At 46.3% G+C, this 25,487-nt stretch overlaps 1 protein-coding gene across 1 annotated transcript in view; it reads left to right on the forward strand.

The window, feature by feature from the left end:
- Positions 1–25,487, forward strand: part of MDGA1 (MAM domain containing glycosylphosphatidylinositol anchor 1) — a 143,592-nt gene that overhangs the window by 90,641 nt on the left and 27,464 nt on the right. Inside the window, exons 9-12 of the mRNA XM_027641719.1 lie at positions 1,375–1,644; positions 4,985–5,136; positions 23,566–23,743; positions 24,824–24,847. Coding sequence (XP_027497520.1) covers positions 1,375–1,644; positions 4,985–5,136; positions 23,566–23,743; positions 24,824–24,847 — 624 coding nt within the window. The remainder of the gene's footprint in view (positions 1–1,374; positions 1,645–4,984; positions 5,137–23,565; positions 23,744–24,823; positions 24,848–25,487) is intronic.

The raw sequence follows: 25,487 nt of genomic DNA on the forward strand, positions 1-25,487 counted from the left end.
GTGCACTGCCTTCATCTGTGGTGAAGATGGAGATGTCACTAGTGTTACAGAGGTGTCAGTGAGTCTTGCTGGGGGTCAGGCTATGGGAGAGGAGAGACCGGTGAGCTGGAACCCTCCTGGCATGGCTGTGTTCAGGAAAGCAGGGATGCTGAGTAACCCATGGTAGTTGTTGGAGGTGTTCATGGCACTTCAGATGCTGGGTGCTGCAGGTGTTTGGGCCTGGCTGTTCTTGGCAGTTCTGTGGACCTTTAGAGGAGGTGGGTGCTCTGCACATCTGTAGTGCATAGAAATCATCTCTGGAAGAGCAGGTGCTTTGAACATGGAGAAGGTGAGTTGTGATTGTGGTGAAGCTGCTCTAAATCAGTTCTCCATCTTTTGCATTTGGGCAAACAGTTGTTTTGTGTTCAGGAAGCTTTTCTCATTTTAGATAGAGAGCTTCTGGTTATCCCTGTGCTGTAGTGTTTTAATTAAAAGTTTATTGCAAGTGAAACATGTCTATCAGATGGCTGTGGAGACTGAAGTCCTCTGCAATTGCATTAAATAAGGGGTAACCTAAACGGTACCAATCCAGACATTCTCCTTGCTCTGCTTCAACCATGCCCAAATTGTGAGGTTCCTGTAAATTTTTACAAGTGCTGAAGAACAAGACATGGTAGTCTCCCTTTGCTAAGGAGGTGAACACACATTGCCATTCCCATTCTCACACTACCGGTAGAGAAGCTGACATGGATAGATGTGACTCACCTCCCAACATCAGGGCATTGTTTTCAGATATAAACATAGGACTCTGAGTCCCTGTAGCTGGTCCCTAATGTGTTGTATTGATGTACTTCGGGGAAGCCCTCTAACACCCCTTCAGGTCTGTAGGGACAGCCAGTGCATATCCCTCCATCTAAGCACGGTGTCCTTGATAACCCTGCCAGACTTTGACAAGAAGAACATGAGTTTAACTGATTGGGAGCTTACCTACCTGCTCAGGGAGTGCATTTCATTCTGCAAAAGAGGACTATGTTTTTTCTGACTAGGATCTGAGGGTTGAATCCAAGCCATGACACTCAGCTGCTAGAGTTGCACTTTTGACACAAAAAAGGAGGGCTTGGTAGCTCCTCCAAGCAGTGTCTCAGTGGGAAGGAGTACTTGCTAAAGGCCACCCTTACCTCATAAATGGGAGGGAGGTGGGATGTGGCCACAGCCCAGTTAGGAGATGTCAAATGACTATTGCTTTTGGTTTGACGGATCCTGTTCCCACTAGAAAATAAATATCCCCTTGGAAATCATATGTGTCTGCCTCATCAGAGGCAGTTAGGGTGACCGTGCTGAGCGAGACAGTTGTTCCCTGACTGCATCCCTGTCTTTGCTCTGTTCGGTCTCCAGTCCCCCCCGTGGTGGAGCCAGCCTTCCAGGATGTACGCCAGGGCATGGGGCACAGTGTCACCTTGCGCTGCACTATGCTGAAGGGCAGCCCCATGAAGGTGGCCACCTCTGTCTGGCGTTTCAATGGGACCCTCCTGGCGCAGCCCCTGGCAGAGCAGCAGGACTACTCGGAGCTGAAGGTGGACAGTGTCAGCCGGGAGACCAGTGGGACCTACGAGTGCAGCATTTCCAATGACGTGGGAGTCTCCACCTGCCTCTTCCAGGTGTCTGGTAAGTCACAGAATCCACATCAGAGCAAGCTGTTGGATGGGGTCACAGAGGTGAGAAGCTTGCTCCTCATAAACTGGTGCCAGTAAAACCAACCTCTACTGCCTCCTCTGTACACAGCATTCTGTTCAGGAGGAATGCTTTTCCATAAGCCAGCGGGGAGATCTGTCTCCATCATTCAGGCAGATGGACCTGGAGCAGTTAGTGCTAGCCACTGCTACATTTTAACAGTGTTTAACCACTTGCCTGAAAAATACAGGGCTTATATTCAAGGCTGCCATCAGCCTTCAAGCTTGGACAACCTGTATCGTTGATAAGTATTGACCATGGGGAATTGAAAAGCTCTCTACATACCTCCAGCAGGCTCCAAACCATATAATTTCCCCTTTAAAAGCAAACAAACCAAGAAACAAAAACTGTATTATGTATTTCTGTGCCTTCTCTCTATCTCCTGTCTGTTTGTGTCTCATGATGCTTCCTAGGAAAAACATGAGCTGGATATGGACACTAGTACTCAGCAGATTTGCAGCTCACAGTTTTCTGTGAATCCATCATCCATCATAATAGGATTCCTCTCCAGCACCTGCAACTGCAAAGAGGGATGGCAGAGTTATAGCATCTAAAACCATATAACTGACCTGGCTTCTCCGGATGATCATTAAATCTGCTTTTCCACGACCCCAGAATTGACTTCGGCACAAGTTTCTAGAAAAGCTCTCCCATGAAGTTGCCTTAATAAGCAATAAATTCAACCCAAATGCTGGTGTTTGCATCTGGGGTCAATTTATAATACTTTTCAAGTCAGGGCTGAACAAAGAGAATAAATAACATCCAGAGAGGCCTGATTTTGAAGCAGATCTTTTGTAAGGTTTGGAAAAGCTCAAGTATGCTGTAACTCTGAGATGCTCTCAGAAATGGAGGAATCCAAACTGTTTGAGTCCCTTTTCAGGACTTTGCTCTCGCCCCTTGAAATTTCCTGGCATTTGTCTGGCAGTGGATTTTTCTTGAGAGCTTTGTCCCTCTTTCCCCTTTTTGCATAACTCTCACATCACTAAGTGATGGCAAACCATATCCCTCTATGAGCCATCACAGAAAACTCTGTCCCTATCAAGTTTGGGAATGCTCCCAGGAATTTCTTGCTGGGAGCAGGAACAAATACTTATTGCCACGCAGTGTGCCATGCTGTGCCTTAGATAAGAATTCCCTCAGCAGAAGGAAGTTGCATCCATAGAGAACACTGATCAGGAGAGAAGCAAGCCTTTATTTTTCTGCATCCCTTCTCTGTTTCCAAGGCATTGATACCTGATGGTAGCTGTACAGCTCCAGACATCTCTGCCTGTTTCCTGGACAGTTACAAATCAGTTAAGACTTTCAGAGCCTGTAGAGCAACCTGAAAAATAATCCAGTGACTAGACTGTGCTTGGGCTCAGGATTGCTGGAGTTTTAATTCACATCAGCTACAGCCTTCCTGTGTAAGTGGGCAGAATGGCATGGTCTCTTTTTGGTTTTGTTTCTTTTCTACGGAAGGAAGACCATAAACCTTCCTGTGTGACAAGGAAGCAGTGACCCATTTGTGACTGTGGGGTCACAAATGTACTGGAAATAGAGTACATGAATTTGCCCAGGATGGGGTTACTTTAATCTATGGATGGGTGATGAGCTTTCCAAGATGTTTTGTAAAGATAGTGAGACATCCAACTCACTCTTCTTGAGCAAGTTATCAGGCAGCCCATAGTGGCCATAACCTACTCTCCCACTAGCCACAAGCACAGAAGAGCCCTGAAAGACAGAGTGAATAACCTTCAGCTCTTCCCATAGGCTCTAAGCAAAAGAAAAACCTTTCGAGTAATGCTAAAAGTTTCCAGAAAGGAAGTTCTGAAAATATTTTGATGTACAGCATTTCTACCAAAAGGCCAAAAAGCTTTTTTTTTACCTTCCATTTCCATCTTTGAGTCAATTAATAAGGAATTAATATCATGCAAGATGATGATTATCATCAGTTCTGATTTTATTTCTGAATCCATTATGAAGCTTGACTTCCACAGTCAATACAAGTTGAATAAGCAGCAATTAGTCTCTGAGGTGGTTCTGAACTTCTTACTTATGCCAAAATTCGAGTCAATAAAAATAATAAGAAAAAAAGGACTTGGAAATAAATATCAATATTGTACATCTGAGTTCATAAAAAAAAAAAAACGTTGAATCCTGTCGAGCCTGATTATAACCACACAGAATGGCAGGGCCTGTAATTCAAGTGGAAAGGTGTGCAGCAGATAGCCTGGGGAGACAGTTTATGCCTGTTCTGCTCTCCAGTGTCCCTTGCTGCCTAGGCACCTTTCTGGTCACTGCAGGTTCAGATTGGACCTGAACCCAGAAAGCAGGGGTTTTGTTCAGGTCTAGCTTCTACCTGGCTCAGGACAGGACTTGACAAAAATTGAAGTTCACAGCATGAAATGAAGGTAATTTCAAATAGAGCAAAACCAGTTGTGGATAAGACCTCGAGTTGCTTCTGGGCCCTGTGCATTAGTCCTTCAGCTGGGGGGTTGCATGGCAGTAGCCTTCAAATTCTGTTTAGTAGTGGTTCAGGATAGCAGTGGCTGGGGAAATCATGGGAAGTCCCTTCTTCCCTGAACTGCCTAGTTTCTCTATGGTACGTTGTTTCTCCTGTATTTCCCTTCTGCTGCTGCACTGTGTTTTTAAGGAGAGATGTGAGTTTAGAAAAGACATCTCCGCCCCTGCCAAAGCTCCTGCTGTTTTTACCCATGCTGAGGTCAGCATCCCCTTTGCTGCCGAGGTGACTGTTGTGCTACAAAGAGGCTCGAGCACTGTGTTGCCGAGGCAGGGGAGGTGCAGAAGGAGCAAGGTCTCCTTTTTAATGCCATGGTCCCTGTGTGATAAATAACACTTTTCCTATGACCTACTGGCCAAATGATCTTTCCTCAGAGTTTGTTAGCAGGAGTCTCTGTAAAGCAGCAGATGAAACAGGAGAAATGCCAGTTTAAAGCCGTTACCTCAATCTAAACTACAAAGCAAGAGAGAAAAGATTAGAGCTGGTTCCAGCTGGAGAACTGAAGTTGTTCCTACCTTCTCAGGTGCTGGTCATGCCCCACTGGAGTTGCAGGGCTGCTAATCCTCCCAGTAGTTTAAGCTGTGAAAGCAGTATCGAGTCACAGAAAATGGTGGCACATCAGTGCAACAGTAAAGGTGTCCATCATGTCAGAGGGCAGGTGGACGAGTTGGGCGAGTGGAGCTGATCCACTTTCACCACGTCTCTTTGTAATTTATGTTCCCCTTGATCCCACCTTTTTACTTTCTTCTTTCTTTTTTTTTTTTTCCCCTCCAGCAAAAGCTTATAGCCCAGAGTTTTACTATGACACTCCCAATCCCACCTTGAGCCAGAAGCAGTCCAAGAATTACTCTTACATCTTACAGTGGACACAGAAGGAGCCAGATGCTGTGGATCCCATCCTCAAGTACCGTCTGGAACTCCGGCAGGTAAGGTCTGTTCTTCTGGAGCCTCAGCATATGCCCTTGGGAAGACAACCATTAAGGAGGCAGTTGCATCAATGTCTCCTTGCTGATTAAGAGCTGAAAGTGATGAAATTGCTCGATCTTGATGGTCCTGCACCTTCCCCAGAGAATGGAAGAGACAGGCCAAGTGCACAGTTCAGTGTTCATTTTTAGCTCTGGTGTTGGGTACGATCCAGGTCTTCCAAAGCCCTGCTGCTCCCATTGGACTGTTTATCTCAGTGTTTTGAATGGAGGTTTAATGGGAACAGTACCCTACAGTCATTAGTAGATATTGTAGATTTTATAGGCCAAAGATTCAAACAAGTAGTATTCTGTCCTCCTCACTCGTACAGAAAAAAGAGAATAAGCTGAAGACCTCTCCAGGCAGGAACTGCAGGGAAAAATCATAGACTGTTTGTGTTACAGAAGGGCTTTCATACTGTCGCAGTATCTAAGCTATTTGGACTATATGAACTCTGCAGGGGAAGAAAAGTGGGTTTCAATGTTTCTTAGCTTGAAGAGAAATCATATTGGGTGGTGGAAGCTGTAGGGAAGAACTCCGTGAAATCTGAAGACATCACTGGTTGGAGAAGGTTAGAGAAAAGAGTTGGATGTTTTTAAAAAGCAGATTAACTTAGCAGGATTGCCAGGTACTTTCATCCACGCTCAGCAAAGCACCTGTGTTCAACATTTTTTAAAAATGGGGACACTTAAGATTGGTGTTTCTTGCCATTCCCTTGCATTTTGCAAGGGAAAGTTTGTTTACTGTAGATAGAAAACAAAATAATTAAAAAGATTCAAGTGTCTTTTTCCTCTAGTTCTGCACAGTAGGCTCCAGTTTTATGTCTCCGTTTGATTGTGAGCTCTCTGGGGTGGGATAGCCTTTGTTTGTTACTCACACGGTGTGGAGCACGTTTTCAGTACTTAATAATAATACAAGACACAGGGGAGCCTCTAATAATGAAGGCAGTTTGTCATAGTAGCTCTTCCCTCTGAGCCAAGTTTTGCTATTATCAGCACTGCAAATCAGTGAACAAATTTGTGGGTTTTATCCTTCTCTGGTTATGTTGAGGGGTTTTTTTCCTTTTGCACAGTTCCTAAAAGTAATCTTGGATCTGTTCTTCATTGAGCTTCTACTGAAAGGGATCAAGAAAAGGGAAACTCACTTTTCTTAAGTTATGAGCTGAGTGGCCGTGCAAATTTAACACACCCCTCCCCCCAGTTTTGTTCATACCACATTAGTTACTGCTGTTAATGTTTTGCAGAATCACCACATAGTTGTAACTATTGACTGATGTGTTTTAGAGGAGTGTGATATCGTGGCCCTGCTGTAGCCCAGTCTCACGTATGGGCAGGCTCTTAGAAATGGCTACAGGTCTCATCATGGTGACCTGGGTCTAAATAAGAGAGGGCAGAGGGAGGAGGAAGCAGGGGAGTTTTTTCCCACTTCTGTCAAGCACAAGCAGGAAACATTGGAAAAGTCTTTCACAGTACTGCCTCCTCCTGGCCCTCCTCCAACAAAAATACTTGCATTTCATGGCAAGGTCCCCCCTTCCGCATGCCTTGCTGAGGTCTCACTGAGCCCTTTTCATTTCCTTATCCCAGAGGATCACATCCCCCCTCATCTTCAGCCTGCCACTTCCTTATACTCTTGTCCTGCCTTCCTGGTGTTTTCCCTGTGATGTCTCACTTGGACTCCAAGAAGCCTCATGACATCTCCCGACCTTTCACTCCTTCCCTTGCTCCATCACCCTCTTCCTTATCCTGCAGATTCTGCTGCTTTGTCACACCTTCTTCTTTGTACTGAGGCACCTGGGGTAAGGTTTGCATACCTCTGTTCCATTGTTGGACTGTACAACATGGTGACCTCACTGAATATAACCGTCAAAAGCTCAAAAGCTTAAAAGTATTACTGACTGGAGAGCTCTTAAGAAAGGGGATTTGTCTGCCTGGATACGGAGCTACTGTTTGCCTGCGCACTCTCCTCACTGGATATGCTGGCTTTCCAGGAACTAGCTGTGGTGGCAGAAAAATCCTAGAGAGCTAGGGTTGAAATGGAATATTCTCCTTAGGTAAAAAGGGCCTTGCACATGGTCAGACACAACGGATTTATTGCCATCATCAAGCTGATGAAAGCTTACCCAGCCAGCCCTGGGAGCTCTGCAGCCTTAGTGGTCATGGTAGGGGCTTTTCAGCACCTTAAAGGTGAACGAATGTGGCAGCAGCAGCCTGCAGTCTTGGGGCTGTCAGGGGCTGTCAGGGGCTGTCAGGGGTAGAGGGCATGGAAAGGGGCGAATTAACTCTTGCTGAACTGGAATCCAAAGGGCAACCAGCTGGGATGCCCACTGTTTGCAAGATGGTTTGCTAGTTTTCATTTCACAGCCCCTGGTTTGCTCAAAGAGCTCTTGGCATATGTAATGTGAAGATCCCCAAGTAGCAGGATGGTTTGCAAGGCACCTGGGAACCCCTGAATTAGATTTGCTTGCTGCAGCTGCTGAAAATGAAGCTGGGTGAGAGTCAAAGTGCTGCTTATTAATTGGCTGGCACCGTGACTCCTCCAACTCTTCCTGTACAGTGGCTCCCTAAGGCTGATCATGCATTCCTGGGGGGATTGCAAGCAGTCGGGGGGAATATGGTTTCCCAAGTAATACATAGGGGCTCCCAGCAAGACAGACAAGTAGAGCTGATTGTTCCCAGCACTGTGGAGGAGACCGAGCAGCGCAGCAGACGTACCAGTTCCAGTAGAATAAGGATTAACTTCCGATTAAAACCGCATAAGCAGCTTGACAGCTTGAAGCCACTGACCCAGGCAAAGCACATATGATAGCAACTTGAAGCAAGCTCCTTGCAAAGCCTCTGCTCTATGTCTCAGCAAAGAGGTGGTTATTTCCTGAAGGGCATTGGTCAGGGGGGCTTAGGCAGTGGCTTTGTCGAGTGCCAATTCAGAGGGGTAAACCTCCCCACTGAGGAACAGCAGGGGCCACACAGCCTTCTGTCCTGACAGCTTGGAAGGCTTTTTCATTTCTTGCTGCAAGGCAAGTGAGCCAGATGCCAACCACCTTACTTCACCTTTACTAGTGAACTCAATGAGTTAACAGCCCTGGGTGGTTTGGTTACAGGCAGATGCCACGAGGCTTTTGGGCTATTTGTTTGGTTAGCTTTTTGTCTTCCATGTATTCTTGGAGTGTAGAAAGGCACTGAGGCACTGCACTCCAACTGAAAATGCTTTTCATTGCTTGGGGATTCAAAGCAGCCTCCTCAGACCAGATCTTTGCTTAAAAAATAAAAAGCCTTTTAAGTTGCTTTTTTCTCTCTGTGTATTTTATCCACTCCCAGGGCTCTGCTCTAACATTACAGAGAAATGAAAAGCCATCTAATATTGTGAGCAGGTTGCATCATGGAGGAAAGATCTGAATTGGGCTGGTGGTTACAGGGGATAGTGGCAGAATTACTATGCACTTAATGAGCTAGAACCCATCTGTGACCTGAGGCTGCAAGAGAAAGAGGAAGGAGAAGCTACTGGTGCAGTAGGAAAGTTTAATCTTTATTGTGCCCCTCAAGGAGACCTGAGGCTGCTGTCTCCTCAGTACCTTCTCATACACAGTCTTGGGCCAGAACCAATCCAGCTTGACACATTCCTGCCTTTCCTCTCCCAGGAGCAGGTTCAGCTCTACCTGCCAGACAGCCCCCTGAAATTTGCACTGGGCCAAGCCCCAAACCCATTTGCTAAATTAGCTCACTGGGTTGTCACTTCAGATTAATTCCTGTCAGGGAGACTGTCTTTAATGAGACTGGCCCTGTGCGATGCCTGAGTAATTGTATGGTCTCTCTTTGTTTGCACTTTCATCCCTTCCGTGTTGGATAAACATCCCCTGCTGTCTACAAAACTCATCTGGGCTTGGGAGCCGGCTGCCACTTGCCTCATCAGCCAGCCAGAGCAGCATTAATGAGAGCTGTGGCAGTGGGGAGCCGGGCACACCGTGTGGGGAGGTGACAGATAAAAGAGCTGTTTGGACAGACATAGGACAGGGACGTTAGCAGGAATTTAATGACTGTGATTAGAGTGGAAGGTTAACTCTGCTGATGGCCATCACAACGCAGCAGGAGAGGCATTATGCCGAGGTCCATGGATTGTGGATTTGTATCACTTCATTTCTACCTCTGAGTTGTTCTTTTTCTGTCCTCTGAGCCCACTTCGGTAGTATCTGTCAACTGCTGTCTGCCTTTGGCTTCATTAGCATATGGCACCGGCACTCCCTCCGAGGGCAGGGGTGTCTCTCACTTCTCTGCATGCGCTGAGAAGGGATAGTAGCTCTAGAAAGGGAAGATGTGCAAGCAGTACACCAGTCTTTTCCATAAATGTTTAGTTGAAAATGCTGTTGGGTTCCAGATTAGAAAAGGCTATGATGCAGAAAGGTGATATATGTGAGCAGGTGGTGGCCCTTGCAGCAGCCCAGCCCTGTGCACTGAGAGGTGAACAAAATTCCTTTCTTCTGCACATGCAACCATGGCTTCAGGCGAAGATTCTTGGGAAATCGAGCAGTGCTTTGGGAGTTTGCCTCAGGGCTGCACCTCGGGGCCAGGGAATTCGAAAGCCTCGTTAAGAAGGCAGCTCTGCCGCAGGCAGAGCAGTTCAGGGTGGCCAAATTTGCTTTACAAACAAAGGGGTTAACATTTTATTGGCTCCGGAGCACAATGCTGCCATCACCAAGGCAACTGCTGCAGACCAGATTGGGTCCATAGCCCTCATCCTGAGGCTCTCTGGGGCACTGTGACCCCACTGGTCCCATCCTGTGCATTCCCCCAGTAGTGCTGCGGTGGGGTTTTCAGCTGGGGGATGCTACAAGAGCTGAGGAGGTGATACCTGTTTTAGGACATAGCTAAAAAGCAGACAAGGCTGTCCTACTTTTCATACTAGAAGATGAAAAGCTTAAAGGATGGAGTTGTGTCTTGTAAGCTAGGGAGGGACCTGCTCTGGATAAAATGTGCCCTGTGGTGCAGTGGCCTGATGTTACCTGGAAAAAGGGAATGGGCTTGTAGTGCCACATTGACCAAAAAATCCTCCAGCTGACAGGTCGCTTGACTGGATAGCCCAGTGTGGAGCACAGACAGGACACATGGAACAGGGATGTGTGAGTCCCTTTGCCTAGAGCATCACAGTCCCAGCCAGCTGCAGCCATGAAGGGAGTGTGGCTTTTTGTGAAGCAGCAGATGGTGGCCTTGGCTACATGTGAGATGCCATGTCGACCAAAAAACTCATGGGGTGTGACAAACTGCACCCTTTTACTGTTCATCATTTCACTTGATACGGGCTGTGCTGGTCCTGTCTCACTGGTGTTAGGACTGGGTGTTAGTGACTTGGCCTTGCAGTGTTTGCCCAGGACTGAATTTCAAAAGCAGACCTTCTGTTTTAGGATGGCTTATAAGTCACATCTGTCAGAAAGCTTCTTTAGTACTCTCTTCCTTTTTGCCTACCTTGTCTGCCAGTTTGATGTTTGATCACAAGATGCTGTCATATGGGATCTCAAATCAACACAATTCCATCTACCTGCAGAGCCAGACTCTGTAGTGGCAAAAGGTCTTTTTTCAACTCTAAATACCCCTATTGATGCTCTTTTTTTTTTTTTAATTTCAACTTTTGTTCAGGCAGTGAGAATAGGCAAATTACACCTGTGCTCTCCAGTCCATTGCCTTCAGTTGTGCTAGTGGCATATGTGATGCTGTGCAGGACTCAACCCTAAAGAGAAGGTAGAAGAGGATGCAGAAAGAAGCCAGTGCGTTTGCAGGAGATGTGCTTGGTGGACAGTTTGAACAGCCATCATGATGCAAAGCCAGGGAAAGCAAGAGAGGGGAAAGGAGACAGTGTCTTTCTAGGCTGCAAGAGAAGGAGGGGTTTGGGACTGAGTGTCAGCCACACACCGCTGGAAGGAGAACTGGCTGATCAATAGCATTTGATGGACAAGCAGTCCTTGAAGCTTAGTAAGATTGCTGTGCAGGACCTGAGAGTAAAGCAGCGACTTTTCCACAGGCGTCTGGGAGTGAAGAGGGAAGGATCTGGCCTCAGCTCTGTTCTCTGCTGCCTGAAAATGGGACACACCGTCAGTCACTGCAGCTGACAGCACGTTGAGCCACCTCTTTTCATCCCTGGCAATGTGTAACAGGGGATGATATGTCAATGAGACCTGCTGCTAGAACAAGGTCCTTTCTACCCATGTTGTAAGGATAGCTGGATGTTTGGTAGGGGTGGGAAACAAGGAGCTTTTTCCACATTTCATGTATGTACTCTCCACTGGCTAAGTCAACCGTAGCAGAGCCACCACCCAGCACAAAGGAAGGGAGTTTTCCCTTAGGCACTACAGGTGGAGGTGTCTTGCCCAGCCATGGTTGTTGTTGGCCCTGTCAGCGAGAGAATCAGAGTGCTTTTTATGAGGCTGGACAGGGAAGCACTGAATGGCTCAGGTGAGTTCAGTGGAAATGGCTGGTAGCCGTGGGATAAGATTGTCCCCTTAGATAGCCTAACATCTTCCAATGCCACTATTGAGATTTCTTCCCTTTGCCCATGAGAGCTTATCAAATGGTGCTTAACTAATGAATTAGTCTGATTAATTCTGTCTTTTTGAATTCACAAATTGCTCTTCAATATGATACATGGTTTTTCTGAGCTGGTTTTCCCTAGTCCACAGATAATTTCTAATCAGTTAGTTGGGAAAATTAGTTTGGGGTATGAGTAACATGAGTAAATGAGTAATATGAGCAGTGGCAGGTTAGTGCCTCAGTCTTATGGTGTCATTCCTCTTCTGTGATTATCCAGAGTAACTAAGGCATGGTTGGTTGACCCTGATGCCCACGAAGCTGCTTTATCATTCCACTCCTCAGCAGGACAAGGGGGAGAAAATAAGATGGAAAAAAACCCACATCAAGATAAAGGCAGTTTATTAAATGAAAACTAGGGCCACATGGAGAAGCAAAGGAAAATAAAAGATTTATTGTATACTTCCCATCAGTAGGCAATGTCCAGCCACTTCCTGGGAAGCAGATTTTCATTATATGTAGGAGTTGCTCTGGAAGACAAATATCATGATGACAAATGTCCTCTTCTCCATCCCTTTCATATCTCTTTGGTCAGTTTGGGTCAGCAGTCCTGGATATGATGTCCCCTTCCAAGATCTTGCCCACTCCCAGCCTACTGGTGAGGGAGAAATGTTGGAGAGACAGCATTAATGCTGTGCAGCGCTGCTCAGCAGTAGCCAAAACACTGGTGTGTTATCAACACCTTTCTAGCTACCCATGCAAAGCACACACTATGAGGGCTGCTATGGGAAAAATCAACCCTGTCATACCCAGATCCAATATATAAGCTCATTTGCCCAAAACAGGGTAGCTGAAAGTTTTACAAGGTGTTTTGCCATTCATAAAGTGCCAGCAGACATTTTGTGTTAACATTCACTTTTTATAACTACTGCTCCTAATGCAATTCAAGTACTTGACTGGGCAAGAGAGAAAGCAGGGTATTGTTTGGCTTGCCTGGTACAAGGGAATAATCCAAACAGTTTTCCCAGTCTTAGTTCTGTTCAGAATAGTTACAGTGCCTGAGAAGAATAGTACAAATAATCTTGCTGGAAAGGCTCATATGATCTTAAAATTCATCTAGAAGGAAAATATCATCTCTGTCTAGCTCCTAACGCTGCTCTTCAGTGCTCATTGAGGGTAAGGAAAATGTGAGAGAAGAGATAATCTGATTCCCCAAACCAATACACCCCTCAGAGCAGCCTTGCAGGCTAGAGATGTTGTTTTCACACCACTGTGCTTGTTCATATCCAGCAGGCTGTTGGCTTGTGTTTTACAAAGCTGAACACAGGATGAAAAATGCTTGCCAGGTATCAAAGATAAAAGTCAGTCCTTTTTGTGGATTTCTTATCCACATTCCTTCACTGGCTTCAAGGGGTACATGCTGTTTATTGAGTCTTTCCAAAAGTCCCTGTCGATAGGCTGTGATGCAGCTTCCTCCCATTTACTCTGCTCGTCTGTTATTTTCAGTACTCAGCCCATGTTGCTCCTACTGCTTTACCATCTTTTCTTTGTGCACCTTCATGCCCTTCCCTGCTCCCCCTCCTATTTTGCCCTTCTTTCTTCTGTTTCTGTTACCTTTTTTGGTTTTTTCTTGGCTTTGTTCTTTTTTTCCCTGGCTCTCACTTTTTAGAACGTATTGGAGATAAGAGGTGAGAGTGTGTGAAGGGGAAGGGTTTGGAAGAGAGATGTAGCCTCTCCCAAAGCTAGTCACAAATGAGCAGGAGTAGGCAGTAGATAGATGTTTTGACTGTGTTTCGTAAAGAAGTGAAGAGGGCAGCATGGAGCATTGTGAGGAGCTCTATGGCTCTCCCTGCATACGCTGTGCTGGCTGCCTCTTCTTTGTTAGAGACAGGACCACAAGTGCAGTCGAGTTAGAGGTGGCCTATAGACTCTGGAATGATGCCTATAATATACTTTCATTACATGTACCAAACTGGAAAGTCCAGAGTCCCACAAAAAGGCTACTTCTGCTCCAGGAAGCAACAACCCCATCCTTTATTAGTTGTTTTCAAGGGTGAAGTTGCCCTAACAGAGGGCTCTGCCATGGTCTGTAGAAAACCCGAGAAAAGAAGCCTGGGTGGCAGCAGGTCCTATTGGTGGAGCATGTCTTGCTTGCTAAGCTACAACCATAAGTGTAACTTATAAGACAAAGTGGCTCAGAGCTCAGCCTCACTGCAACTGGGCAAACTTAGGCTATGCAGAGCCAAATTGGTTTTTCTCCTTGGACCCAGAAGTGCTGTTGCCGTGGGATTTAGGTGCTGAAAAAATCTCTGGAGCAGTTAATTAGGGGTGAGATAAGAAAGGGTTTATTTGCCAAGGCAGAAGATGTTACAAGACGCGGGCGTGCCCCTGTGCCTGAGAGGTTACATTTTATAACATCATCTATCCAATCCCAGATGTATCCACCCTGTGGCCTTTTCTCTGGACCGCCCCGGGTCCACCCCCTTAAAATGGGTCTGGGGTGCATTTCGGGACCCCCTACTTCATCATCTTCACCATCATCAGAGCACAAAGGGTACATAGTTACCTAAATTCTTGACTTCATTCTGTGGTTTAGGCCCAGATATGCTGTTCTGTCAACTGTCTAGGCCTTGCGTTGACAAAAGACTAAACATTTCTATTGGATTCAGGAGTAGGGCTGATATAGGGAGCATAGAATGGGGTAAGAGGGTTAAGGAATGTGTAAACAAGGGTGCTACAGGGAAAGGGAAAGGGACAAGGGACAAAGAAGGGAGGGTTTCTAATTTTGAAACCTACTTATAAAACTTACAAGTCTTACAAATACTAAAAAATAAAAAACCATTAGGGGCTTAAGGCATCATGCTGACAGCACAGTGCACAGACATGTGTGTGGGTCCAGCTGCAAGCAGTCATGTCCAGTGCAAGGAAACTGGTGGAAGAGGAGACTATGCTCACTGACATAGGGATGAGTATAAAGTTGGATCCAGTAAGGCACTGAGTAGTGCTGATTTTCAGATGTGAGGCTGAAAAGAGGCTGGAACCATTGCTGTCTGGAAGAGAGGATGTGAAGCAACACAAGGGATGTTGTCTCTTATCCACTTAATGCCAATACAGAAGACAGACAGATGATTTCAGGCTCTGCAATGCATAGTCAAGTACAGGTAGGAACTTGCAGTAGCAATATAGAGCTTCCAGTCTGAAACAGAAGGATGGCATGTGCCTTCAGGTTTGAAAATAGGGCTGTAGAAGAGAGCCTCAGTTTAGGCTTTTGCTTGACTGTCACTCTGACAGAGTGAATATTAGGTCTGTTGTTCCTTAGACCAGGGAACATATGCTAATAAAAAACATATTGCTTTCTGATCAGCCCTTAATGAAAGACATTATTGAAGAGTGTGGAACAAGCACTTATAGTAATTCATGACAGCACCAATTTGGCTTCTCTTGGAAGCTGTAAACTGCTGCTCTTGGCACCTAATGAGGATAGGCAGCTGATTGCCTGTGCAAGAGGAAGAGAGAGAGACTGTCTCCCAGCTTAGATGGCTCCAGCTCTCCTCAGTAGCTACTGAAGGTCTCAGTTGCTTCTCTCTTTGGAGCTGGGGATGTTTCAGCCTGGAAACGGAGCCTCCTGATAAAGGACAGTTTGAGACAAAAAGCTTTCAGGACTCCTCATTTAGACTGAATAATGGATTTGCTTTGGCCATCCATCCTTGCTTAACCCCAGGATCTGAACCTGTGTGCTTGACTGATGAGCAACGCAGGCATGAATTTCAGTTCACTGGTATGCTTGTGCGGTAAATGCCAACTTTATGTTTACACTGTGATTATTTGCTCTGGAAACCCCTAATTAGTAAAGGTTATCAAGCAAGGAAAATGAAATAAATCCCATCTTAAACTTACCCTAGTCCTTTAATTGATGCTGTTAATGCTTAACATCATTTTCATCCAAGGTGATGATGAAATACTAACAAAGGAAAATGTTTTAATCCAATATGGCAGGCACAGGAAGTTTGACAAGAGATTATAAAGAAACATCACAATGACTGTCTTTATATCCAAACCAAATTTCTCCACTGTCCAAATCTTACCAAAATGGCTTTTTCCAGAGTAGGTATGTCTCTTTCCCATGGCTGATACCAGTCACTCAGTTAAGAAACCCCTATTAAGATTGTGCTGTTGAAATTTCATGCAGCTGACACCAGGTTGGGAAACAATGCCATCTCAGTGAAGGATCAGGATATTCTAAGTGAGATCCAAAAGATGGAAAATTACTTGAGTAGTTCTGGTGAGATTAAATGGATGTGGTACAAAGGCAGGGTCATGCATGTGTAAGATGAGAAATCTGCTACAGTGGGAAATTACTGAAGTGAAGGAACAATGTGCATGAGTGAGTTGACTTCAAGTAGCTGCTGGTTAGATGCCTGTGTAAGAAAGGACAAATGTACTCCTTGGTGAAAGGTGAGGTACTTATAAGCAAGGTGGAGAGGTGCCACTGCATCCTACTATGCAGAGCTGGGGCACTGAACTCCAGCAAGTGGGATCATGCAGAAAAATATTATAGAATCAATCAGGGAAAGTGAGAGTCTGGGTTAGAAGAGGACTCACAAAGTACTCAGCTTGTTTAGCCTAGTAAAGCAAAGGATGAGAGGTGGTGTGATTGCTGTCTATAAAAATATCAGAGGGTCAAGCAGCAGTGAGGGAAAAGAGCCATTTAAGCTAAAGGACAGTCTTGGCACAAGATCAACTGGGTGCAAACTGCTTGTGAATAAATTCAATCTGAAAATGAGAACATTAGGGTGGTCAGGCTCTGGAACAGACGTCCAGCGGGAGGAGCAGGCCTAAAGGGAAGGCACCACTTTTAAGAGGGGATGTGATGCATACATAAAATTAATAAGCAGAGGCAGCCCCTGTGGTGACAGAGGACTGGGCCCTATCAGCCAGGAGTGTACCTCTCCTGCTGTGTCCTTGAGTGTGTCCATGATTTGCCCTTCTCTGAACTTTGGGAGCTACCAATGCAGAGGGGTTTTATCCCTCTGCCAAAATACCGAGACTAAGCACCAAATTTGTGGTGTTCAATTCACAGAATCACAGAATATGCTGAGTTGGAAAGGACACACAAGACAAACCATCTTCCTCTTCTCTGCCCTGTGGCACCAAGGTGACATGAAGGATCAGAATCTCAATCCATTGCTATGTGTCAGAGAGTGAATAGGAAGAAGTGGGAGAGGAGGGACAGATTTCTGGCAGATTTTTCCATCACTGTGGAACATATTAGAGCCCCATTTTTAGGAGGATTTCCTAAAATTTCCTATCCCTGCCTCCCTCTTGATCCTGTTTCTGAGCATTTTTCATTCCTCTTTTTCCAAGTAATTATTTTTACCTGTGGAACTCATCTGCTTGGCTCTCATTCTCCAGCAGTGAATAATGGGTCTGGCCCTTGGATAATTTTTCTCTCAGTCTTGGACACTGTAAATTCTGACACACATAAATCCTGTAATCCTATTTTCTTTTTTTTTTTCCAACACTCAGAAATCTATGATATGTACTCTTTGAAGTTACCTCTCTGCGAGGCATCCTGTAGCTTTGGAGGTGCAGTTCGGGCAGAAATTGCGGACAGAGCATGTGTGCTGAGGTACTGGGGTGTTTTGCATTGCAGAACCCCATGTTCATCACAGGAGCTGTTACCAGCACCATAACAAAGCTCAGTCCCTTCCATCCCTTGGATGGGGTGTTTGGGAGTTTCTTTCCTGGCTGTTACCAGTTATAGGCCATAGATACTGCCCATCCCATCATGTTGAGTGCAGTGGTGTGCAAACTCTCTTTGGAAGGGAGCAGCTATGTCTTAGCTGGACTTTCTTGGGATGGGGTCCTCACAGTCACAGCCACTGGGGAAATCTGGTATGAGATGATGCCTGCAGCACTCCAGGACAGAGCTATATAATGCAGCCAAGACTCTTGACAAAGAGGCTGAACTGGTACAAATGGGAGGCTCTGTCACACCCTGAGTGGTATTCCCTGTCAGAAGAAGTGCTCTTCTGCTGCTGTCACTTTCTCCTGGCCCTTGGATCATGCTAAACAGGGATGTCTATGCATCATGAGAAACTGGGCAGCTTGGCTGAGACTGTCCTCTTGAGCACATGAGGGAGACCATCCCATCAGGCCCATAGATTTGTAGGGATCCAGCTGGAGCAGCAGATCCTGCACAATTTCAGGGTTGACTGGGAGTTGATCATTTTCACAGTCATGGTCCAACAGCTCAGGGCACCAAGACCCCCTTGGCCCGTCAGCTGCATTGAAGACAGAGACAAAGAACACCTCTGCCTTGTCCCTGTCCCTGTTTGTGAGGTGACCATCCTCATCCTGTAACAGGCTGATGGTATTTCTATCCTGCCTATTGCCATTAATGTATTTGAAAAAACTCTTTTTTATTGTCTCCTCCATTTCTCATCAGCTTCAACTCCTGTTGAGCTTTGACCACACAAATTTTCTTCCTACAGCTGTAAGCAGCATCTCTGAATTCTTCCCATGTCACTTGACCTTGCTTCCTCTGGGCACATACCTTCCTCTTCTGCCTTGCTTATCCCTCCTGAAGAGCCTATAACCATCCAACAGGGAACTCCAGTCACAGGACACATCCAACAGGTTTCACTGCCAATGATGTCAAATCTCTGGGACAGGCCTAAAGCTTTGAGTTCTGCTGATTTGTTCCTCATGGTGCATGGATTTGTGTAGGAACATTTCAGGTGTGGTACACTGTAGCCAATACCTTCTGAATAAGATTGAGGAATCCCATGAGTGCTGGTTTCTTCAAGTTTTGGCACACCATCCCATCACTTACATTGGCGAGCCTGGTTTTACTCCTTTTCCCCTTCCAAGCTAATTTAAAGCTCTGTCAACAAGCCCCACTAGCTCATGTGCTAGAACTCTTTTTCCCCTCGGAGATAGGTGCATCCCCTCAGATGTCAGTAGACCAGGTGTTCAGTAGATCATCCCATGGTCAACAAATGCCAGATTTTTACCATTGCACCAACCTTGGAGCTCTTCATTGACCTGATGGATCTGACTATTACTAGCAATATTATTCCTTGCTACTGGAAGGATCAAGGAAATTACTATCTGTGCTCCTGATCTCTCTGCCATTTTTTTGGTGTTCTCCTATGTGGAGCTGTACAGGGAGTAAGGAAGAGTCTGCCAGAGAGAGGGAGCCTGTGTGTGAAGCTGCTGTGCCACATCAGCCTGCCTTTATCTGCTGAATCCTCTCCCTTTGGAGAGGCTGAGGAGGCTGGGGATGGAGCTGGGAGCTTTCCCAGCACCCCATGTCTGTGGTTAGTTAGTGGGAATGGAGTGGGAGTGTGGGAAGTGAACCCTGTCTCGTTTGTGCTGCAGGAAGGAGCAGCCACGGGAATTTGAATGAGGCTGAGAAAAAAGGGTCAGACAGCGAGTATGTGTGGAAAGGATCTGGATGGGAGATACTGGAAAGCAGAGCTAGTGCTTGTGCCCTGAGCTGAGAAGTTGCTGAAGAAGCAGAACAAGTAAGGAGAGAGTGGCAAGAGTGAATTGCAATGCTGGGAATCTGGATGCCTGCAGAGCAGTTCCTTTGCTCTGATCAGCTTATTGGGGATTTTACATGATTTTAATGTGCATTTTTCTAGCTAGTGTTTGCAAGAATTCCTTGGAGCTTGGTGATGAAACAGACTTCCTTTCTAATTTCTCGCTCAAACAAGTATGCACAGTAGCTAAAGGTACAGCTGGTTGTGAGACCACATGCGTGGCTACACAAGTCACACCAAGTCTTGTGAATTCCTGGTGTGGTTTGTTGAGCAGAACCGCAGCATGAACTCTTGATAGGTGTGTCTATTAATATCCTTTGGCTTTACTGAGTCTTCTAGTTGATATGTACCTAGCTTAAAGATCAGTCTGAAAACGTCATCCTTTTTTTCCTTTAGTAGCTGATATAAACAGAAGACATAGGTGTGGTGGTGAAATACCTTGGATCCTTCTACTGTGACAATGCCCCAGCTGAGGTGGCAGCAGTGGGCAGGGGTAGTGTGGAATCCTGGTTTTCTCTCCGAGTCTCTCGATTTGTATTCCTGGACCATGAGGTGGCTCAGCTGGCCACAGTGTAACAAAAACTCTGTAAGCGTCAAAAGCCAGCTCACATGATAAGACAGGGGACTGGACAGGCAATACCTGCCAACAGAATGTGATGCTGAGGCACAAGAAAGGGCAGTCCCAGTTTGCAGGTCCAAGAGCTTTGATGGCTAAGTACATATAAGCATGTAAGTGTGCTCTCTTGTGATTGTTAATACTGCTTATAAGTGTCAGAGGAAAGGGACAGGTTGTGTACGCTGCATGTGAATATATACGTACCATATGGGGCTGATTCTTCCCTTCGTAAGGTGTTTTTAGTGAACTCATTCTGGAAGAATGTTCTCACCTCTGCAGCCTGTGGGATATTCACAGCCAGCTGGTACAAACTGTGGATTTGTTTGGGTTTTTTTCCTTTCCCATCCCCTTCCTCTTTTTATTGGAAATGAAAGGAGGTGAAGGCAGAGGCGAGGCTGTGCATTGCGCAGTGCTCTTGTTCTGGCCCTGTTGGCAGCTTCTCGAGTCTGGTGATGAATGAGCTTGTTGCATGAGATCCTCCACTGAGGCTTCAGCATCTCTAATAAGGCAGCCAGTGTTTCCTTGTCCTCTGCGCCTGCCTCTGCTTTATTAACTGCACCACAGCAATATTAAACTGGAGCACTGGGTCAACATGATCAGGAGGAGGGAGGCTGAGAAGAGGGTGGAAGGAAGAAGATAACAGGATAAAATGGGAGAAGAGAACACAGAGTGGGAGAAAGGGCAACAGCTGGCAATTGAAGCAGATTGAAAAATGGGTTCCTACTGGGCCGATGCATGCAGTTCTGCACAGACCTGCTGCTGGCAATAAGGGAGGCAAAGGATATTTAGGGAGGGGGGCAGACCTTGACCTTAATGTCTCTGTCTGCTGGATCTGTGCTAGTGACTACAAGCCTGCACCTGCTCCGCATGCACGCAGCAAGCGGCTGGCTGGAGTTGCCCCCTTTTTCTCCCTGACACGTGCCCTTTAAACTGTGCTGGCAGTGCACCTGGCTCTCTCTACTGATGGCTGCAGCTGGCTCAGGGGAGATGTTTGGCCCATGCTGCCTTTCACAGAGAAGAGCCAGTCTTTCCAAAGACATCCAAAGACATTCTGTTATGATGCCAGGACTGTAGGGACCATACTAAGGATGTGCAGAGGGCAGCCTTTCTGGCAGTGAGTTTCTTTGTAGGTTCAAGCTGCAGATTGAATAGAGACAGGACATAGGCTGAGAGAAGAGTTGTGAGGCTATGAAGTATTTGATGGAGGGAAAAGATTCTCTTAAAACTTTCCGTCTATACACCAAGAGGAGATACATGCTGGGCCCCAGCTGTGCCTTTCCCATTACCTAGTTGTCCGGGTCTCTTTTGGGAAGCAGGAAAGTTGCAACCCATAGGAAGCGTATGTGCCCTTATTAATTTCTGTTTCACAGCCAAACCTTGGTGGCAGCCAGATATTTATTTGGTTTAACCCACAAGTCCCTGAGGATAGACTCAACTGGGGGATCTAGAGCTTTGCAGTCCAGACTGGAGGCTGATTTTGTAGTTTGTCCTGGATTAGACAATGTGGGAGAGTACGTGATTTGACACTGCTCCCATAGGCTTTTGATACCAAAATTCCACTTAAATCCCTGCTGAGGTGAAATTTGCACTGTCTGACTCTCACCCCCAGGCTTCTCTCTGACTCTCCCATTTTGTTTCTCTTCCAAAGGTTATGTCTAGATGAGGAAAATGGCTTCTGACCTCCTCCTATTTGCTGGCTGCCTTCTCAGCACCCCAGCTCATGGCAGCCTGTGGGGAGGAGCTGCTGCCAGCCCTCCCAGTGAGGTTCCACTCCCCCAAACATCTGTGCCAACTGTACCACTCCAACCTTCTGTTTCTGGCTTGTGGCTGCTCCTCTTCTCCCAGATAATTAGGGGTCTGGTGCTAATGATCCCAGGTGAAGTCGCTGCCACTGGGAGTCAGCTTTGCCATTGCTTGGCAGAACAGTGGTATGGAAGGCTGGCAGATGGGAGGGCTGAGCAGTAGGAATGCCAGCTTGCAAGCACACAAGAGGCATTGTTGATATGGATGGATCCTGGCAGCATCTTGGTGCCAGATTCATGCTTGGTTCCCTGCCCTGGTCCTGCCTGCTAGGACTCCTCCCAGGTGCTTTTCAGGAAGGCACCAAGCTGCGGGAAAGCAGCTCCCAGCTCTCTGACCCATCTTGCCCAGGGATGAGGAGGAGGGTGCAGAAAGTAGGTCCTCAAAGCAACTTGCACCCTGATCTGCTTAGGTACAAAGGTCTCTTTTAGGTACAATCTGTAAGGCAGTCTGTAAGTGCAAAGTTGTTTTTCACTGTGAGAACCACATGCAGCCATGGGTTCCCAGGTCCTACCCCAACACAGGATCTGGTCCAGTGCTGCCCCTTCACTTGGAAGCACCGTCCAAACTATGAGCTGATCAAGGAGGTGGGCTGTTGGCTCCTGGCTGTGTTGGAAATGAACAGGGCTGTGGCACAGGAAGCTCTCCAGTGGCAGCCATTGCTTCTGAGTTCGAACTTACAGTTACATTCGTGAGGGCTGAAGGCAGGCAGAGGAGGGATTGAATGAACTTGTTTTTATCAAGTGCCACATCTGCATTGCTCCCCAGCCCTGCCTTGCTGATGGCCCTTGCTCCTACTGTGCCCTCACTCCGTCTTCTTCCCCCAGACTCTCTACACTGACAGATTTGCTGTAAACCTTCCTCCATGCATCCTGGTTCCAGTAATCCTGTAACTTCAGCGTTAATGACCAACACTGAGACAGCCTGTCAGGAAAATTGCCTTTGCGATGGAAACTGTCAGCCTAGAGGATATATCAGAGGCAAGAGAAAGCTTAGTGTCAGGGACAGTGAACACTGGATCATGGAAAGCCCTGCCAAAGGTCGTTTTACCAGCACCAGCATCCTCAATAATGTATCTTGCCACAAGGATCCAGGCACCGCACGGCGACAGGCAGGAAATTGTATCTTCAAAATGCAGTCCTCGTTCTTATCCTTCCTCCACCAAGGAAGCATGACCATGGCAGGGAAGTTTCACTGACACATAATTCATCATTTTTAGTGGTGGTGATTTTGATAATGATATTTTTCCCATTGTTTTCTTTAAAATTCCCTGCTGCCTTAGCAAACTGAACAATGTTTAGCTGGTATGGTTCAGCTCCTTCCAAAGGGCATCAGAGAAAGAGAGAGCCTGTGACTGACTCCAGACAACCACCGACTTGAACTAGATCCCTTGCTCTGGTCTGCAGAGGCAGTGTGGGCTAGGATTCAAAGATGGATCCTACGGAAGGTTGCTGAGGAAGCATGGCAGTAGACAGGTCCCAGTGAGGCACCAAATGAAATGCCACAGGGCCCAGGCAGCAAGTGAATGAATTCTCTAGCAGTGATTGTGAACTGCAGAGTATCTTGGCGAAATGCCATGCTGTGTTTGCAAGGACCTTGGTGCACTAATAGGGGTAAGTTAGGTCCATTTTTCCCATCCTGAAACCATTCTTTCTGGACACAAAGTTGCTCCAGGACCCATAGTTCAAGTTGTCCCTAGAGTCAGGAGGACCCCAAGGCTTCTCTTGAGGGGGAACTCAGTCTCCTGATCACTGTTCTGTACCAGGGGTTGGAATTTTCAAACCATGAAGATCTCATGGAGAAACCAGATGTACATGTCTTTATAGGAAGAGGTGGAATAGTATGTTAGATGGTAGATAGGATTGCTCAGGTTTCCAGCTTCAGGATTCTCATAACACTGTGGGTTCTTTTTCTATGCAGCTGTCTCAGAGAAGCACCATCCAAACCTTCATTCCTGTGAAGAAAATGGAGAAAGGCCTGTTGCTGGAACACATCTTGCCCAACCTGAAAGTGCCTCAGAGCTATGAAGTTCGCCTGACACCCATCACCAGTTTTGGGGCTGGAGATATGGCTGCCCGCATCATCCGGTACATGGAACGTAGGTGTCTCTTCCTCGGTCCTGGCTACAAGAACAGGTCCGAGGCCCAGGCCTAGGGACACGGGCCTGAATAGATGTGGGTGGACCCTTGGGTGGACCTCTCTGCGCTGAGGAGTTTTGATAGCACATTGCTATCACATTTCACTGTATTTTGGCTGTTGCCATCAATGCAGAGCACTAAATAGAGACTTCTGAGGGTCAGTCTCCACTGATCTGTCACTCAACAGCTCTGACTCACACTTTCCACTCTGTGGGCAGAAGATCCCCAAAACCTCAGTGCCCCATCAGGCCACACTGCAGTTTCCCATGGTACAGTGGCGTATTAGAGGACAGCCAGTGGATGCTCTGTATTAGTCACAATCCCATAAAAAAAGAGGATTTCAGAAGGCTTCAGTTCTTTCCAGAGCTGAATGCATGATTCCTTTCCTAACTAGCCACTAATAAATCTGTAGCTATATCCAATACCACAACTCCCAAACCATCCCATTGATACACATTGACCATACTTCTCTCCCCAGCATCTCAACAGCTCAGAATTCTCTCCATTTCCACAACTCTGTGATTTTTTTTCTACCATTAGGAGTTTGGACCTTATATTTCAGCAGAAAGTACAGACCCGTCTCCTCCTATGTTTGCATAATTGCATACAATCCTCTTATCCTGTGGACTGACAATGTCTGTTGTTCTCAGCATACCTGTCATCTTAAACTTCCACAGTGTGTCAAACTGTTTCGATTTCTCTCTTAGATACCAAGCTTTGGTGTCTAAGTGGATGCTATCGCACTGGATGCTCCAGAAGGAAACTGCTTGGGTTGCCAGAAGGGTTCCCCAATGTAATCCCAGGATCACCCCTTAGGTGGGGGTTTCTTAAGGTCTGTTGCTGCTTGGATTTGAGTGTTAGCATCTTTTTCCATCACCAAGGCAGACACTGAGCACTACTGTTTCACAGGGATACTGCCAGGAGACTTGTGCATCTGTGACCTTTCTTGATATGTTTGTTTTATTTTCAGAGTTTGATTGTGATTTGTGATTTGAGGGAGTACGAGCTGTTCTGACTTGTTTTTCTGTTTCCTCTTCCAGCAATCAACTATCCCAACCCAACAGGTAAGCAACGACACCTTTGTGTTTATGTTTTGAATGCATATTAGTCAAGTGCTCCAGCAGATAAGGCAAGCCAACAACTGGAACACACAGCTGACTTTTTCAAACCTTTTTCCCCAAAAGAGGATGAAATTGCATATGCTAAAGCTTCCAGTAAATACTGCCATTTGTTGCACCTCAAATTATTGCCAGGAGATAAACACTAGAGATATGCCTCTCATTCACACCTGATGTCTCTGCGACTGGATAGGCTGTGATCTTGAAACCACCCTCCCTTAAAATGAGCAGTCTGCTTCCAGTAAGAAGGTTATTAAATGTTCCCTAAAATAATCTATGTTTAGAAATGTATATTCCCATCCTCTTCTGACCAGAAAAGATATCACTTAATATCTCTGCAGGCTAATATGGAGCTGTGTCCAGCTCAGATCTGGTTCCTCTCACAAACTTCTTGAACACAGTCCCTTTCTTTTCCCTTTCGGTGTCATCATTGTTAACTTGCTTATTTTCCTTTTGGTCATTCCTGCCAAGATGCAGGCCTATCTTTGTTGAGTCCCTAGAGTTCCCATTGATTTTGAGAGGAGAATACACAATGTCTCAGAATGATGGTCTTTAACATGAATGTGATGGTGCCCATCGAGCAGGA

The sequence above is a fragment of the Corapipo altera genome, unplaced genomic scaffold (genome assembly GCF_003945725.1).
Source record: "Corapipo altera isolate COAL_440 unplaced genomic scaffold, ASM394572v1 48b, whole genome shotgun sequence".
Lineage (NCBI taxonomy): Eukaryota > Metazoa > Chordata > Aves > Passeriformes > Pipridae > Corapipo > Corapipo altera.